The sequence below is a fragment of the Frieseomelitta varia genome, unplaced genomic scaffold (genome assembly GCF_011392965.1).
Source record: "Frieseomelitta varia isolate USP_RPSP 00005682 unplaced genomic scaffold, Fvar_1.2 scaffold_441, whole genome shotgun sequence".
NCBI classification, from domain to species: Eukaryota; Metazoa; Arthropoda; class Insecta; order Hymenoptera; family Apidae; genus Frieseomelitta; species Frieseomelitta varia.
Genome location: NW_025110192.1, coordinates 1 through 19,825, shown reverse-complemented (window position 1 = coordinate 19,825; position 19,825 = coordinate 1). Strand labels below are relative to the sequence as shown.

At 33.8% G+C, this 19,825-nt stretch overlaps 1 protein-coding gene across 1 annotated transcript; it reads right to left on the bottom strand.

Moving 5' to 3' along the window:
• Window positions 1–2,230: 2,230 nt before the first annotated feature.
• Window positions 2,231–19,815, bottom strand: LOC122532177 (proton-coupled amino acid transporter-like protein pathetic). The gene is made up of 10 exons (XM_043660721.1): window positions 14,926–19,815; window positions 13,878–14,108; window positions 13,709–13,819; window positions 12,354–12,504; window positions 11,476–11,682; window positions 9,958–10,403; window positions 6,848–6,949; window positions 4,060–4,226; window positions 3,799–3,980; window positions 2,231–2,694 (listed from the first exon to the last, which is right to left on the bottom strand). Exons 2-10 carry the CDS (start codon window positions 13,886–13,888, stop codon window positions 2,623–2,625), a joined length of 1,449 nt encoding a protein of 482 aa, XP_043516656.1. The 5' UTR covers window positions 13,889–14,108; window positions 14,926–19,815; the 3' UTR covers window positions 2,231–2,622.
• Window positions 19,816–19,825: the final 10 nt, after the last annotated feature.

The window sequence follows — 19,825 nt, the reverse complement described above, 5'->3', positions numbered from 1 at the left end:
GAATACTGTCCCTGTCTCCATAAATTTCTTGTCCCATGCACGAACTGACGGACGTCCATACGCAGTTTCGAAGTTTCGCTGAGTTTTCAGATCCGATTTGGTTTCAATAAACCATGATACACGCTGTGCCTTCTCTTGAGGTGTCATTTTGTAAGAAGTTCATTTAACAGTATCTTATTCATCAACAAGGTACCTGAAATGCAATGTGATAAAAACCTTGATAACTACTGAGTATATAAAACAAATCTGATGAAGATATCTCGTCAATTGCCTTTGTGATAAATTTTTTGAAATAGTAAAGAGAGTTGGACACCCATGTGGAGTTATGTTAAAGATATCGTGTATCGAACAAAGGTACTGGACAACATTAATCTAAAGCAGAGAATCACTGATGCCATTGATAAAGATATGCTGCTGTCTTGATGTGCTTCGTGCAACCAATGATGCATAGAGGTATGCAACTAATGGTATATAGAAGTATATTAAATGAGACAGAAAAAATACTTAAATATATACGTCTCATTTTGCAATAATTTCCACTTATCTGTCTTTTCATTTGCCTCTGTAATAAATTTTTGAAATTGTAAAGAGACTTTGTGGACATCCTGTATTTCGTCAGAATTAAAAAATCAATATGGCGAATAATTTTTAAAATTTTTAAGGCCACCGCGCGGCTTCAATTTCGCCTTCGATAACGTATTATTCTTGCAATTATATCGACGCGACAAATTGAATTTGTTTCGTTTCTACACATTTTGTGAACTTTCAACGAGGATTCCCCGATTATTTTTATGAGTCACGTTATATTTTCTTCTTTTTCTCTAAGCAATCCCGACCACGTATATTTATGCGCATGTATTTACTTTCTGTTCAGTGGGAATACCAAGAATCTCGCATGTTTCGAAGGTTCCGAGCGATTAAGCTCTGTTTTGTCGCTTTTGCACGTGCGGCGTTCGAAACTCGAATTAACAATTAAAACTAATGAGATGGGCAAGCAGTTGTGTGTGTGTGTGTGTGTGTGTTTTCACAACGATGACTCGATCCAGATGGCATTGGTTCCTCTCTACTGTCCAAGATACGTTAAAGTACAATCAATAATTTGGAATGTTGAAAAAAAAATTAGAGCAAATTCATTTAAAAATGACTGCAGCATATTTTTAAGATCGTGCACTTTTTGACTGTTGAATGTTGAAATGTTGAAAAACAAATTGGAGCAAATACATTTAAAAATGACTGCAGCACATTTTTAAGATTGTGCACTTTCTGACTGTTGAGTGTTGGAATGTTGAAAAACAAATTGGAGCAAATACATTTAAAAATGACTGCAGCATATTTTTAAGATTGTGCACTTTTTGAACGTTGAATGTTGGAATGTTGAAAAACAAATTGGAGCAAATACATTTAAAAATGACTGCAGCATATTTTTAAGATTGTGCACTTTTACGACGCGTGCAATTTACACGAAATAATGTCGCACTCTGTTATTCAGATTAAAAAAAAGAGAGAGAAAAACGAAACTAATGTCTCTTCGTTTCTAAATAAATTTTCAGAAATTGTGCGTTAAATCACTCCAACGTGTTTGTTAAGTTTCTGCAGAGTTATCATTTAACAACTGTTCAAGAATTCCTCTGTTTATCTGAAAATTAGACTCCGGTTCCTTCTCGAGTAAACCATAATTATCGTCGTAATTATTTTCAAAGTGTAAAGCAGCTTTTGTTATTAGGGAAGATCTCTGAAAGATATCGACTCGTAAAAAAAAAAAAAAAAAAAAAAAAAACATGCGACGAACAACTCGAGTAAAGTTTGTCGAACCACCCACCCAGTCATCTCTTCCCCCTAAACGTATTTACAGTCTTCTGTTTCGCTGAAAATCAAAAATGTCAATGAGAATCTTGATGGACCACGTCGAGTATTCCAAAGTGATGCTGCACTCTTGCTAAAAGCCAGTACTTCAAGATTCCCAGAGTGCTTTAAATCCGAAATGGCAAGATTTTCGTGCGTTCCAATAAAGAAGAAAAAAAGAAAAAAAAAAAAATTCAAAATGGAAAACCACGCCAAAGTTATTTTTTTTTTTTTTTTTTTCTTTCAATAAGAGAACGTTAATGGACAAAACTGAAGGATCAACGAGTGGTCCTCTTGACCGAGAACACGGTCATCTTTAATAAAGACGATTAGCACGAGCACACCGGTAATTGTCTGCATAAATATTCAGCTCTAGACACTTTGCATATTAAGTTATTCATATTCGCCTCCATATGTCACACAAACTGCGATTTATATATATAATAGCCGAACGTATCGATGGATATTGTTGATTAGGCAGGTTTTTCTTGGCGTCGAAACATTTACGTAAGAGCTGCTGGTATTTCCTGGAATTAAAACATCATGATTTTATTTGATGATGCTGTCAAGGCTGCAACTACGCGGACAGTCGGCTTCCATCTGATTTCTACAAAGAATAGAATCACGAAGAGGAACAGGAGATAGAGCAAGACTTTATTTATCATACATACACAGCAGCTTTCTGCAAGAATACAAAACGCAGGTTCTGGACTCGTTTCAAGTGTTCTGCAACTGATGAGCAAACTGGTTTCCATTTTCACTGATTAACTGGTCGGACAATCAGCATCCTTTCTCTTTCACGTCACCGTATTCTCTGACGATGGACAATACGCTCTCGATCGATCCAGATATCTGACGTTAAATGAAAAAAAGTGTTTCGTTTTCTCTTCCATTGACTTACAATTGTTAGAAAAATATTTCTCCTCCTTCCAACGAAAAGAAAGATTTCTATTTCAATCGTGCCTGTATCCAGCGCATTCCAAGTGATAAAAAGTTCTATTATACAGAAAGTTGTTATCTGTATTTTGCTCTTGTTATCTCTTCAGAGTGTTTTGCTATAAAACTTCACGTTATTGATATCTTGTAATTGCTACTTACAAACGATATATATCGTGTTACGAGATTAATTTTGAAATTGTCGAGACCCTCGCAGCTTTGAGTGCTCGTGAATTAAAAGAACAAAGACTAAATAAAGATTCTCTTATAAATGCTGTAATCAAATTTCCCATTAATAAATAAATAAGTTTTTCATTGACACCTAAATATCCTAATAATAATAATTTCATTTAATAATAATTAACTTGTAATATAGTATAACAAGTCTAATGATAAATAATTTTACAATTATCACTTTAGCATAACTTTGTTTATTATTGTCCTGCTAATATCGTTTATTTGCAACGTTAAACGTCCCGAATGGGAACGTTTTTCAATTCTAATAAATGTCTGAATCTGAAAATTAATTAAAATGATAAATAATTTTACAATTATCACTTTAGCATAACTTTGTTTATTATTGTCCTGCTAATATCGTTTATTTGCAACGTTAAACGTCCCGAATGGGAACGTTTTTCAATTCTAATAAATGTCTGAATCTGAAAATTAATTAAAATGATAAATAATTTTACAATTATCACTTTAGCATAACTTTGTTTATTATTGTCCTGCTAATATCGTTTATTTGCAACGTTAAACGTCCCGAATGGGAACGTTTTTCAATTCTAATAAATGTCTGAATCTGAAAATTAATTAAAATGACAAATAATTTTACAATTATCACTTTGTTTATTATTGTCCTGCTAATATCGTTTATTTGCAACGTTAAACGTCCCGAATGGGAACGTTTTTCAATTCCAATAAATGTCTGAATCTGAAAATTCCGGATGTGATAAATCGCATAAATTTCTCAAAAAAAAAAATTATGTAGAAAATTAACACTTTGCTTTCAACACTTACCAACAATAGTACCCAGACGAGAAAGATGCTGATATTCTTGGCGAAAAGAAACCGCGTCGCCTGCTCCCATTTCGTCGCTGTCTCTATCACTATAGGGATCAGCAGCATGATGGTGGTCATGCTCAACGCCGCGAGAAGGCTGAGCAGGGGGACCATTTTTGGTACCGCGATTGCCAGTGTTGCTGCGAATGTTTTTACTCGTCAATTCGAGCGATGTTAAACGTAGTTCTTCGACTAAAGAGAAAATAGAGAATCACTTACTCGCCGCGATCATCACGCTTGAACGAAACATGGTTTCACCGTAACGAATGGTACCGCGAAATTTCGACTGGATCATCGGCCACAATACTGCGACCGGCACGTACAAAACCAATCCAAACGAGAACAAGACAGACAAAGCGATCGCTATTTTAATCGATTTCGCGAGTCTGAAATAATAACAACAAGGTCTTTCTTTTTTCACTTATAAATACGAACGTCGTTGCGTCAAATAACAAATAGGCATGAACAAAGTGTTACAAGAGGAATAAAAAATTCATAGATCCGATCTCGAGGGTTTCTTCCATTCTCGCTAAAGATAGACTAAATTAATGTAGTCGCAATCGGAATGTGACGAGCGTCTATAATCTGTCATCGGGCAACGTTGAAAAAAAAACCAGGAGAATGGAAATTATTTATTCATACATTCCGTCTCTATTCTTCTGTCCTCGAGCTGAAACGTCTTCGCAACGGGGAATCTTTACTCGCGAAACAGATATCACGGTTTGATCGATCGTCGTTTTCAACTACGTAAAATTAACGAACAAAGTAAGATGGACATAATCCAGAGGCAATTGCAATTGATCGATGGATATTTAACGCCAGTCGCTAGTGTTAAGAATCATCGTCGATCGAGACAACTAAATCTTCCGCGAAGAAAGAAATGACCAAAAATGATGATCGAGACATACTTGCATGTATGTATGTATGTATGTATATATGTACGTGTATCACATGCGCAGAAAACATTGTCGAGCTTATCTCGAGTGCTCGAATTCCAACTGATGCGAAAAATTCGTCGCTGATAATCGCTCTGTGAGCAATGATAGAAGAATAGATTATTTCCTATCGAATGTAGCAGTGAAAAGTGTTCGATGGAATATAGTGCACGTAGTGAGTGTGTGTGTGTGTGTATATGCGTGTGTGTGTGTGTAAATCAACGAAATCAAGGAATTTAGATAAAGAAGTTTGCACGATAAGAATACCACGGAATACGTGCAAATACTGAGATTCTCCGTGCATGCACGATTTTCTCGTCCACACGACGAGCAAGACGATCCGAATTTTTCATTCGTGTTTCAAGATTAACAATAAGTGAACGAAGCTTCGAAGCTACTCGAGGCTTTAGGGGAATTTTCACTTGCGATAATTATATAGAAAAACGATTACTGCTACCGTTATCGTCGTCGTCCTTGCGAAAAGAAATAGCGTGTTTGTAGAATTGCGCGTCAATTTTAAACGCAAATTGCGGATTGATGGTTAGAAAAAAAAAAAAGTTACGAAACATCGTGGAGTACTTAATGTATTCGAATATATTCGATCTTTCAACGTCAATGTTCGAGGTATCGTAGAGAATGTTGAAAATCTTGCTCGGGGATTGCTCAGATTAGACATTCAACGTAATTGACGATTTAAATGCTCGGTTGTTGAAATTAACTCTTTGAACTCGATTTATTTCCAATGTTATTTTAAAGTAAATTAGGTAAATTAATGTGTTTAATAATTAATAAGTAAATCAGGTAAATTAATGTATTTAATAATAATAATAATAATAATAATAATAACAAAAATTTGGAAATTGCTACAAAAATTATTACACTTTAAAATGTCATAAAAAATAAATTTTATAATAATAATAATAGTTATTATTATTATTATATAATTTATTTTTTATGACATTTTAGAATGTAATAATTTTTGTAACAATTTCCAAATTTTTGTTGTTACCTCCAGCGTAATGTTATTGGAAATATTTACAGCAAATTTAAAAACATTGAAAAATTAGAAGAATTTTTAAATATAACATTATTCGTTGTTCAACAAAAGTAGAAATCAAAACTTGTATTTGTGAAAGGTAAATACAAGTTGAATTAACTTTGAATTTGCTGAAAACTTTAAAGACCCTTTCACAAAATTTGCGACTTGACAACTTATCCTTACTTACTCTGTAATTTAATGAATGATAAGAATTCGGAACGATAACAAGTTCGACTGATATTGGCAACATTCTAAAACGCTGGCAAATTATCACCGATAATCGTAATATTCATCCAGACATTTTTGCCCGATGCGTTATTTTGCATATATTAAACATTACAAAGCGGCAAACGAGACGGCGAGAAAAGACGTCAACGATGATTCTAAGAACGAAATTTCTCACTCGTTTATGGAAAATCACCGCGATTCATTGCAAATGAATTCTTTCGAATGAGGATAGGGACAAGGATAATTCGTTTCCACATCTACTGTATACTAACACTAGAACTATCGACGATTGAAATGTTAAAATTTATGGCAAAGAAATGAAAATGGAAGAAACAGAAAAAAGAACACTTGCGATACGATGAAGAAAACGCGATTTTCTGTTTATGTATTTTTTTACTAAAAATCATTCGAGTCCCTAAAAATACGCTGTTGGAAATATATGAGATTTCTATGAAAAATTCAAAGATAATTCGTTTCTACATCTACTGTATACTAACACTAGAACTGTCGACGATTTAAATGTTAAAATTTATGGCAAAGAAATGAAAACGAGAAACACGAGTTTCTGTTTCGAGTCTCTAAAGATACGCTAGATAAAATTTCTACGAAAAATTCTAAATTAATCCATTTTGACCATTTTGGCCGTCCCAATCGTGTTAAACACGACGAGTGTATTAAATACTCGATATCCCCGACTACCGAATGCAAAGCATCATTTAATAATCTTTATCGAGGGAGAGACAAAGCAATCAGTAGGAAATACCTGTTGTTAATGCCGTCTTAACGATAACGATCGTCTACTTACAATTGACTTTTCACTTTTGCTATCAATCGTGATCGTGTATTGAAGAACGCGTGCACGGCGTGATATTTTTCTCTGATTATGCGTGATTGCTGCAGATAACAGCTGAAGATAATAATTTAACATACCATAATAAAATGATGTGATACATTTAACCTTTTCACTGCGGCGCACTTTCACAGCAAATTATCAGTACAGACGGCGCGATATTCTACTGTTAGTCGCTGCGACTGGTTGTCCATTAATCAAAACGGTGTCTGGAGATTTGATACTATTCTTAAAGGTGGGGAACAAATACATAATTACATACGTGATAAATTAAAAATATCCAGCATTTGGTCAATTTTAAGTGGTTTTCTAAGCTATTTTTAATTTACTTAATTTGCACGTTCCTTCAATAATAATTCGTTAAAATGATGCAAAATTGACAATGAGGAACAAATTTATTTCGACGATTTTGACACAATAGAGAACAAAGATAATATAAACGAATAAAGATAGTAGAAACAAGGGGACTTGGTTAGAGGACGTGTGTGGTGAAGAGTGCTGTATGACAGATGTGAAAAAATAAAGAGTTAAGGTAAATAAAAGGGAATAAATTACAAAAACCAAGGCAAAAGAGGGTAGAATAGGGTAGAAGCTTACCATAGAGAAATAAATAGGTAAATAGAGTAGCGAATAATAGAGGAAATTAAAAAAGGGAGATTAGGTTAGAAAGCGTGGAATATCCAATCTTATTAAAAGCGGAAATAGAAAGAAACAGTAAAGAAACAGATACAGTAAAGAAATACAGAATACAATAAAGAATACAGTAAAGAAAAACAGAATACAGTAAAGAAACAGAAATAGTCACTAAATTTAAGGTGATTTAAGATAGTAGAAACAATTTAATAATCAATTTGTGTGCGATATATTCTAAAGTATGGATCAACGCATAAACCTACTTCGCATTCTTTGCATTGATATCTACTTTCTCGTCGGATTTTATGTTTCGTACATATCACACACTTTCCTGCGTTTTCTTGATTTTTTCATTTCGCAGCTAGATTGAAATATTTAATTGGAAAATACCTTTCGATAAGACGTAACGATTATCACTATTCTTTCTCCCTTGATATATATTTGAAGTTTCTAGATATTTTCCAAATATTTGTTTGATCAATTTTAAATAAAATTCGCCTTTAGCAGTGAAAGGTATATTTTACGCACAATTCGCGAAATAAGCAAACTTGGCATTTTTTGACCCCTGGTTCGTGCGAAATACCTAACAGTAACAGTGCAAAATAAACGAATACAAACATTACGCTAATTACACGAAAATTCTGCAAAAGAATTTCCATTCTTTAAGACAGGAAATATTAATATATTAATACGAAATTAAACGAAATATAATATATTGATATTTAGATAGGAAGATAATCTTTGACGGATGGAACTTGGCTTAGTTATATATTAATTAAAACGATATCGTTTATCTGATCTGTTTGCTTGGTCTGTCGATAATCTATTTGCTTCGTACCAGATTAAAAGATTCCCTCTACGTAACCCATTTATTGCCAATAAATCTAAAAATCATCGTTAACGAGTTTATTTTGTCTGTTGTTTTGAAATCTCGTAATTAACTGCGTGCGTGTACAGCTGAAAATCGGGAAACGGGTTCATCCAAATAATTCTCAAGCTTTCGTCAAATATGTTTCAAATTAGACCAGTTTCACTCTTTCGAGTTAGACAATATCTGCAGAATTGCAAAATTTTCTTCCACTCTTTTGCAAAATATTGTGTCAAGTGTGTTGGAATATAACCGAGGCAAGACAAATAATAAATTTATCACTCCTCAGTGATTTCTATCCAGATTGTATACGGCTTGGTCACTCGTTATGGTCCGCGAACCAATTAAACTGCAGACAACTCGAGCCTTTAAATCCCCCCTCCTTCGAAAAGCTACGAAACGATCACGAGGTTATGGCAACGGCCAAACGATGCATCGCGTTGCAGCGCGTATTTGCAAATAAAACGATCGGCATGCTACTTCCGTCGTCAAAACACGTTCTTACGTGCCACTTTCTTAACGCGTATGAATTATGTATACTGTGTTTCATTCACAAACAGAGGCTGCTTATTATTTCACGGAGAGATTTCGGCGAACATCCAACTTGCAATCACAACCACCGACTGTGTTTTCTTTGTCTTTTTCCTTTTTGAAGAAATAATCACGTGTATTCCTGGACCATGCGACTAAATGGCGACAAGAAACGCTACAACGAACGAGTCGTCTAAACGAATTGTAAACACGTGTAATAAATAGGTACGTTGTAGAGATTGTAAAATTTGTGACAATATTTCAATATGCAAAGAGCATAATCCTTTCGCGATAATTTAAAGAGGGCAATAAAGAATGCCTCAGCAAATGAGATTTTAGGCTCGTTCCCTCTGCAGAATGTTTGATTAATATACCTCTGTTCATTCTTTATATTTATATACCTCTATCCATTCTTTTCCTAGCTTCATTATCATTCTCCATAACTCGTACTCTTTACTATGCACAGCGTGTATTAATACTACTATTAATTACAAAAGTTGAGCGTAAGATAAAGGTACTTTGATATCTCATCTCATAGCGTGAAATTTTCGTCATCTTGACAATAAACGTTGTTTAAGTCTATCCAGTATTTCAGTCTACTCGACGAACTCAACAAACATATCCAATTCCAATTATTTAATTCCTAATAAACTCTCAATTTTATCGCCTGGTAAAATGGTAAAATCGTGGTCTTGCACGATTGTTTATCTCTTACGTTTCATCAGATTATAAATTCCCTTCGTAACAAACCATCCATACAATCTACGCATAACGTTATACTCAAAACGGAACATATTTGACGTTTTAACCTCTTGCGCTGGAACGACGTGCCTGAATCAAGAACTTTTTGCAATAATTCCTCAGTCTTCTCAAATATATATTTAAGTAGAAACAAAATACAAATTTATTACTTCTCAATATTCTTTTCTATCCAGTGATACCGTATCGATGGAGTTATTGTATACGGTCGTTCGTTATGGTCCGCAATCAGTTGCCAGCGCGAGTGGTTAAAACCAGCAGGATCGTCACTTACGTTTTCTCTAGCGGTAGATTCTTAATTACCGTGTCGCAGGTGTCCCTCGAGTACTTGTTGTAACCGAGGTAGCCGAACACGATGTACATGCCGGTGTTGAGCAGCATGTTGCACGTTATCAGCCACGGTAGGTGTTGCGGCTTCTTCATCGAGTTCTCCAGCGGCAGGCAGAGGGTGACGTTGTGAAGGGCGAAAAGGAACAGGCTGCAGTACATCGGCACCGGAAGCACGGAAGTGAACGCCTCTAACCTCGCGGGATCGGGCACGTCCTCGAGAAGATAGTACAATGTGACGAAAATGCCGATGAACATGAAGAGCGCACCGATCACGGAGAACGGCGCCAGGTGTCGCAGGTCCCGGACAAGACCCAACAGACAGACGAACGGCGACAACGCCAGTATGTAGACCCGCGTGTCCATTTCAATGCCGAAGGAAAACTCAATCACCTGGAAATCAAAGAATTTTTCGTTGTGAACCGAATGACGGAGATGTGTCGATGATGGGTAATAATTTTCAGATCGGGAATTTCAATAAATTTGATAAATTAAAGATAAGTCAAGGACACTCTCCAAGTGTTCTTGCAGAGGGCAACGAGATAGTGCACGTGCGCTGTTCTTTCAGTTCTCTAGTTCAACGAACTACATATGTATAATATGAATATATATGTAATATAAATTCTACATATATTTACATATAAATATAATATAAGTTATATATATGTAATTCGTTAAATTAGAAAGTGAAAACTCATAATAATATATATATATATATATATATATATATATAATAATGGAATTATTAATATTATAATTAGAAGGTGAAAATAATAATATATAGTAATATAAAAATAATACTCAATAATATATATATATATATATATATTATAGTGGAATTATTATTATTATAATTAGAAAATGAAAATAATAATATATAACAATATAAAAATAATACTTAATTATATATATATATATTATAATGGAATTATTGCTATTATAATTAGAAGGTGAAAATAATAATATATAATAATATAAAAATAATACTCAATAATATATATATTATAATGGAATATATATATTAATATATATATTATAATTAGAAGGTGAAAATAATAATATATAATAATATAAAATAATATAATAATACTCAATAATATATATATATATATATTAATGGAATTATTATTGTTATAATTAGCAGTTGAAAATAATAATATTTAATAATATAAAATAATATATAATAATATAAAATAGTAATATATAATAATAACACTCAATAATATATATATTATAATGGAATTTATATATATATATATATTATGTATAAAGAAATTTTCTGTCCGCAGGTTAACTTAAATTTTTACTTGTTAAACGCTCAACATTTGTAAAATATTCAAAGCAACACTTTGAAAGTTTAAAAAGGTTGAAAATTGACGAAGTTCGTTCGTGACGAAAAGAAAGAAAGCCTGGAACCCTCCCTGCTTTGGTAAACAGAAAATGGTCCTTACGACTCGTTCCTCACTTGCTCAAACGAAGTGGCCACGTAGAGGATGTATATGACGCTGGCCTGGAAATGGACGAAACAGACGATCACGTTGATCGTGATGCCGAACGTTTTCCCGTATTTTCGAAGCTCCGATGGACCGTTCTTGAAGGAGACCTCCGCCGTTCTCGCGAAATCCAACATCGGTATGCGATTACGTCTGCACAGTATGTGAGCTGATCGTATCTGCAGTTCAGAGAACTAGTTTTTAGCTCGCGAGCACACGAATTCGCCACTGTGACTTCCACGATTGACACATCGATCGTTTATAAAAGGGAAATTCATACGAAAAATCGTGTAATTTTTTTTTTTTTTTTTTGTAAAGCGATACCACACTTTGCAAGTATTCTCTTTTTCGTACGATGTTAGTATTCTCTGTGGTACTCGGCACTGATTGGAAATAATACCTTGTAAACTAATTTCAACTCGATTACTTGATTATCAAATGAAAAGAATTTAATTTATTTAATTTTTAAAATATATCGGTCTGTGATAATTTCTTAAAGGAAATTCCTAATTTTATCTGTAACAAGTGTGTCAAGAATACATGTCATTTTCTTACATATACGTTGCTTGTTACACAAGCGAACTTAAAGCAGAACAATCAAATAAAATTCGTTCAGATTTCGTTGGTGCAACAGTTCTCAGAATACGTCAAACTGAGGAAGAATGATCCACACGTGTCCCCTGTATCCAACTTTCACTCAGAGGATAATCACTGCCTGGCTTCATTGGTACTTTTAATTATTTTCACGCGATTATACAATCGCTCGCGTAATCGCTTCGGCTAATTAATTATTACACAAAAGTCCGTCCACTTTCATCCTCTTCGGTTGCTTCCAAATGAAGTTACTCACCAATGCCACCACGGTGTGAGTGCACAATAGGCCAATAACAACACCGCAGATCATCGACATCACGTAGCCAGCTCTTCGGAATCCATTTGGCAAGAAAAGTATCCCGGTGCCGATCGATGCTTTACACAGGTGCATGAACGTGGCAAAGTCTCTGGAAATGGTTTTACAATCGCGTGGTCAGTGAATTGCGCAGTGATTTTGCCTCGATTTTCAATTTTAAAATCGTTTGAAAATATTTTACGTAGTTGGAGTCGATATTAGTTCGTTCAATTTTATTCGATTCAATTCTACTATTTAATTTTTATTTATTATTTAATTTCACTCGATTAAACTAAAATTCGAAATTATTCTATTTTATTCGATTAAACTAAACGACTAAACTGTATTATTAGAGGCATGTATGTTCGTTTAATTTTATTACTTAATTTTACTATTTAATTTCAATTTAATTTTAATTTTACTATTTAATTTTACTCGATTAAACTAAACGGCTAAACTATATTATTAAAGGCACATATGTTCGTTTAATTTTATTACTTAATTTTACTATTTAATTTCAATTTAATTTTAATTTTACTATTTAATTTTACTCGATTAAACTAAACGGCTAAACTATATTATTAAAGGCACATATGTTCGTTTAATTTTATTACTTAATTTTACTATTTAATTTCAATTTAATTTTAATTTTACTATTTAATTTTACTCGATTAAACTAAACGGCTAAACTATATTATTAGAGGCATATATGTTTGATTTTATTCGATTTAATTTTATTATTTAATTTTAATTTACTATTTACTAATTTACTATTTGATTTTGCTCGATTAAATTAAAATTCAAAACTATTCAATTTTATTAGATTAAACTAAATGACTAAACTATATTATTAAAGTCATATATGTTCATTTAATTTTATTCGATTTAATTTTAATCTACTATTTGCTAATTTACTATTTGATTTTGCTCGATTAAATTAAAATTCAAAACTATTCAAGTTTATTCGATTAAACTAAACGACTAAACTATATTATTGGAGCAACATATGTTCGTTGAATTTTATTCGATTTAATTTTAATCTACTATTTACTAATTTACTATTTAATTTTACTCGATTAAACTGAAATTCGAAACTATATTATTAGAGGCACATATGTTCGTTGAATTTTATTCAATTTAATTTTAATTTACTATTTACTAATTCACCATTTAATTTAAATTCAAATAACACTATTTAATTCTACTCGATTAAACTAAAATTCAATTTTATCCGACGAAACGACTAAACTGTATTATTAGAGGCGTACGTTCGTTTAATTTTGTTCGATTGAAAGTGAAATAAAATGACTTCGTACGAGGTCAATAGTCTCGACGGGGGACGATGCGCGACAAAATCGTACTCCTCTTCCTGGTCTCCATCCCGATTTGGATTTTCCGCGTGTCTCCCTTTTATCGTCGTTAACGATCTGTCATTGACAAGGAACGAATAAAGAACATTTCAAAGCAGGTCTGGGTTAACTATACTTGTCGGCCATATCACGAGTTCCCTACAACTCTCTGCAAGGTTTCTCCCCCTTCTTCCTCTTCTTCTTCTTCTTTTCTGTTTTTCCTTCGTTGAAATATCCGGAAGTTTCGTTCCCGGACTTCCAACGATGACACGCGAGCACCGTTGAATTTTAATCGACGACCTCGTACACTGTCGGGCAACAACTGGCCTCTGTTGCTTGACCCATCACCATCCTAGCTCCTTTATTGCTACGTGAAAACGTACGTACCATATAGACGTTGTCAATGAGCTACCAGAATGGTCAAAACCGATAATTTAACTATATAAATAATTTAACTATATAAATAAAACTTATAATTTTTGTTGGAAATTTCACGGACGTAGAACAACGTGTTTTTAGAGTTTCAAGCGAGTTTTGATAGAACGTATATGCTTTATTGTTAACATAAAGCTTTCCTGTTTCTTTCGCTCTTTAATGTCTCTGATGAAAATTTTGTGCCTCAGTAATACTAATGTCAACGTTCTTTGATGGCATTACAAATTCTAACAGAGTATTTATTATATTTTCAAGAACCTGAATTAAAGATAATTTTTTATTCACTAACTATAACAACTATACGTTTTATCAATCTTTCCTACGAATTTTTGTAATTTTATAATTTTCTGTGTGCATGCATGAATTCTATTATTGTATTTTACACTATCTAGATGTACAGAAAAAAATTCTCTTTCATTTTAGTTTAAGGAGTGTCAGTCTATTATTGACTTGAACTTTAATTCACTCGATTTGTGTATTATAGAGGAAATTTAGATAAAAGGAAACATTCCAAAGAATTAAATATTTTCGATGTTTGGATGAACAACAGACGAAAAGTTCGTAAGCAAACGTAACTTAAAATAAGAACGAATGTTTTATTAACCTATCATACGTTGTACGATCTGACAGAAATCGAAATTAAATTATACGAGATCAAAATGTATAAACGCAATAAAATAACGAGACAAGGTACATACAATCTTGTACTAGACTAATACTTAGCTAAGAAGTATTAGAAAACTACTTACCTAATCACCTAATGGACAAAGAAAGTAGCTCTCTGCATAACTTTAATTACACATGACGTGGCGAAATGAAGTAATTACGCGTTGGCAATCTGAACGTAGTTAAATGTAAAAAAATTTGTCGTAAAAATTATTCGAGTGTAATAAAAATTTCTGCACGCTTCTTTCGAAACTTTCTAGACAAAATAAAAATACCATCTTCAATCTATTTTCTTATGCCACAAATTTAACTTTATCGAAGGGAATAAAACGTGTAGAAAAAAAAAAACATAACGCCTAGCTTTAAGTATTATAAATTTCCACTAAAAGAAAATTGAGAAATTCATCGCGGAAAAAGACTAATACGTTCGTTGTAAACGTGAGCGATTAATCCATTGACGACACATTATTTGACGAAAAAAAAACGGATCTTCAACGCCAAACACGCACCCAGTAAAATTAAAAACTTAGAAACTATACAAGCAACGATAACATTATCCACTCGTTGAAAAAGATAAAATTATCAGAGAGTGATTAAAGTGCACATGCCCTCTGCAGATTATACAGGTGACGAAAAACCAGTAGTCCGCCACACGTACGTAATGTCGTGTTTTATTAATCGGATCACATTATCGCAGATATCGTTACACAGATTCATCTGTACATTTAAACTAACTTTCTTTAAATAATTCACGATGCCGTAATACGTATATATACAAATTGTGTCGGGCGTGTATCGTTTAATAAAACAATCGTTTGTTTGATCAGCCGCGAGCCGGGGCACCGGTGGTACGGACTCGACAATAAGTCTAGTAATCAACGTATAATACAACGACGATGAAGGGATACTTGCTATCATCGAGAGAAAAAGAGAAAAAAGAAAAGTAAAATAAAGGAAGCTGCTAAAGTCGGCGCAGTCCGCTCAACACTCTCCTCGCTCTCGTTTTTCTCACAGTCGTTAATTAAGGTATAAAAATAATAGCCTCCAGTCGGCACTAACTGAAGTTAGTCCGCCAACTGTACACACACACACACGCGAATGTGGAGAATTGTGGTATCTGAGCATTTATCGTTTTCATATCACTCTCTCTCTCTCTTTCTCGATTCACATTTACGCGTTTTTCGTCTCGCGACGCAAGGGTGACGCGGTTAAAAAACGAAAAACTCACTCGGCTCACGCAATTCTCACACGGCCTCCATTCGGTTTTTGGTTCCCCATTCTCTCTTCCTCTCTTTCTCACGCTTCGTTCGTTCCCACATTCGCTCTATCTCTCTCGCCATTCGCGTAAAAATAGTTAGGCACTAAAAACAATAATACAATATAAGTAAAGTCCGTCAGTCCTATGTGAGTTCAGTTAAGAGTTAATCACATCATGTTCTTTCTTATCTTTTCTTTTTTCTTTTTTCCTTTTTTTTCTTCTTTCATTTTGCACGATCAACTAAGATCACTGCGATTAAACGCACGAATGCTCGATGTCTCTGCGGTCGCTACCCCCTTTCTCCCTTACTTTTTTTAAATAACAAAATTGGTTGAAGCAAGGAACTGTGTGATATCGTAATGTTTCTTCTTACCGAGCCGTTACACGATCCGACTAATTCTAGGTCCGTTGACCTATCAATTCTACCTTACAGCGAACCTTATGACATGATTTTTGTTTTCCTTTTTATAGTAGAAACGACGCTTCTTTGACACACAATTATTCGTTTATCTTTTTCTTTTCTTCTTCTTTTATTAAGCGCGTGTATATTTTCAAGTGAAAATATCCGGGGCACTTCGAACATTCAAAACATTCACAGACAGAAAGATTCTTCGAGTCGCGCAACACGTAACGTGCGATGATTTAACAAATAATTTACAGTGAATAATTCGATTCGAGAAAATGTACAATTTTACAAACGAAGATAACGTACGTTTGAACGTTCGCTAGAGTAATTTCAAGCCATCTTTCGCGTCGCAAAAAAGAAACGAACCCTTCGAATACCGAGAAATGCCCCAAACAAGCACTCGTTCACCTCCACTTCCACTCGACTCGATTAGATCAGAGAACAACGTTCGACAGATGATTAAATTCTAAAATTTATGAATATTCATAGTTCGCGGTGATCGAGCATATTGTCAAAGATACATTTCCTTTTTTCTTTTTTTTTTTTTCTTTTCATACCTTGCCTGATATGTGTGCTTCTACAAAAAGCTTCTATATAATCTATTCGTACACTCGGACAGGCTTCTTTCTGAGTTTTTCCTTATCAGTTTCTTTTTTCTGGAGAGAACCTCGAGAGATTTCCGAACAGAGCGTCCTTACGAATCTTTTTTCTTACGCGAAGATCGGCGCGATCGTAGTATGTTTCACATGCACACAATAAATAAATTACATTAATCACAACACAAGTTGAAACGAAAGGTACAAATGCCATACAAATGGAATACGAGACTGTCGAATTTGCAGCATGGAATGTTTGCGATCGTAATGTCATTTTTGTTTCGTTCATTGTTATTATATAATCTCCTCGTGCATATCGCCATTTTTTAATTAGATTGTTCCTTCTCTGTTTCTATTTTACAAGTATCACAATGTGAGGAAATGTTCGAATATTTCAACGGGGAGTGAAATTTGACTAAATGATAAGTTAATAAACGCAATTTTTTTAAACTGAAATAGTTTCTTCGCTTGTTCGATAGTTTTCTAGTACGTGCACGATAGAACGTGATTGTGAAAAGTATCTCGCATGAGAAGATTAGCAGAATCAGTTCGTTTATATAATACAAAGCATATGAATATCAAAAATGTTTCCATTTCGCTATTTGTAATTCTATGCAAGAGATTTTCCAACAATAATGAGACAATTTTCGTGTCAGCAGACAGCGTACAGTCTTAAGGTATAAAGATACATGTCTAAAATGCACAGAAGTATACATTTCAAAAAACTTTGTCGATTCAAAGTAATGAGAAACGTGTACTTTACCAAACCTGTTGTCAACATTTGCATACACAACTCTGCTTGGTGCGCTATACGAAACAGTGCAATTCGTTCACTTGTAAAAATCATTTCCTATTATCGTGTTAAAACAAGAGACTGATATTCTTAAATAAATACTCGAGATTTTTTATCAACAGCAAAATATCAAAATTAAACGAATACTTATTGAACAAATAATCAATAGATTCAAAACAAATAGTGAAAATAAATTCTTTCCTTTTTCATGTTCACAATTAACGATACTGGAATATTTAAAACTGGAAATATCCTTTAAAAGGGTTATTAAAGGGTTATTAAAGGGTACAGTGATATAAATCCATTTATAGTGTCTCTCGAGATTTTCATTCGTTTTCTAATAATTCTCAAGAACAGCCATTAAAAGTATCGCATACTTCTCAATAATCTATAGATATTAGCAATTTGTTATAAAATGTTAAAATGTTCATTTCTGGAAAAATTTGGAAAGGAGTAACTTCGAATTTGTTCATAGAAAAGTTCTTGTCTCTTTTTTAAATCGATTAATAAAATCGATTATTTCTTTCTCGATCATGTTCACGATCTTCGATTGATCAAAGGTACATATATTTCTCAAAGATTTCGAATATTGTACTTTCAACAAATAAGACAATTTTGCTTAAAATATTTGATACGTCAGTATATCATTCATTCGATACTGCAAATGAACACACATCGGTGTATATACCACACGCGGTTTTTCAATCTCTTTATGTTGAACGTATACAATTTCCCTACCAAGGTTATAAAAAAAATGATAAATTTCTTGTCAGTGTTATTACAGTCGATACGTAATATAATTCCATAGTGCCTGAAATAAATTCGATTTACAAACTGCGCACGAAAATGCACGTAAAATGCAAAGTGAAAATGCCTAAAGTGACGATGATCAAAGTTAGATGACAAAATGGAGCAATCCAGCGTCTACAAAAATATTTCACTGCTATGATCGTCAAATACGCTGTTCATTAAAGAATCTTGATACTTTAAACTCGCAATTCATTTACGAATTCAGAGCACAATTCACTCATTGCGTTTTCGTCAAATTTGTCTTTTGAACTTACAAAAGAAAAAAAGAAAAAAAAAAGAAAAAAATCTCGCGAAATACTAGTCGAAGAAAATCAATATTACAACATCCATGTAATAATTTTTCATACTTGAAGACGCGAGCCTAATTCAAACGTAATACTGATTTTTTTATATCGTTCTTACTTATTATTTACAATTTTCATTTTCGAATATTCGAAACAGTAAATCCGTCGATCAAGAATTAATTATTCTACTGCTAAACCTATATTTACACATTTGCTTCATCTTATCGGACAAACCGATATCTTTATTCTTCAACAATAAAAAAAAAAAAAATAAAAAAAATCGTATTCATCTTCAAGTACAGAATGAGTCTTTCCTTTATTGCCGAATGTCGTTACCCCTTTTCCTTTGTCGATCAAGCGAGCCCAATCCATCAAGATTCCTTAAACGTTTTCGTTGAAACAAAACGACAAGCTTCGCGCGATTCAACTGTCGTTCGAGATCGGATGACACTCGAGGGAATCGCATTCGGCGAGCGCTTCGCCACGGCGGAGCGAGAACTCGTCGGTCAGCAGGCTTTCCGGCAGCATCGCCGCCGAATCTATGCTGTCGAAATAGCGATGGGGCCAGACGGAACTCTGCCGGAAGCGTCTGGTCGGCGAACCGATGATAAATTCCACTTTGGTCGTGCCGGTCACCGACGAAGTCTCTTGATTCAAGGAGTCTAGGTACAAAGAGGAATCGCTGTGCCGGAAGCTGCCGTTTGTCGAGCACCAAGAACTCGGTGGTTCGGTGCAGCTCTGAAAAACATCAACGCCCGGTTAGTGACGTTTCGTTCCACACTTTGCAAACGATCTGCGGACGAGAACTCGAGATTTCTTTTTTTTTTTTTTTTTTT

Excerpts from the sequence above, each read along its gene's own strand:
- LOC122532177 (XM_043660721.1), bottom strand. Across the intron at positions 11,683-12,353 it reads CTCACACCGTGGTGGCATTG|ATACGATCAGCTCACATACT; the intron begins GTGAGTAACTTC and ends TCTGAACTGCAG. Across the intron at positions 6,950-9,957 it reads AATCTACCGCTAGAGAAAAC|CTGTTATCTGCAGCAATCAC; the intron begins GTAAGTGACGAT and ends TATTATCTTCAG.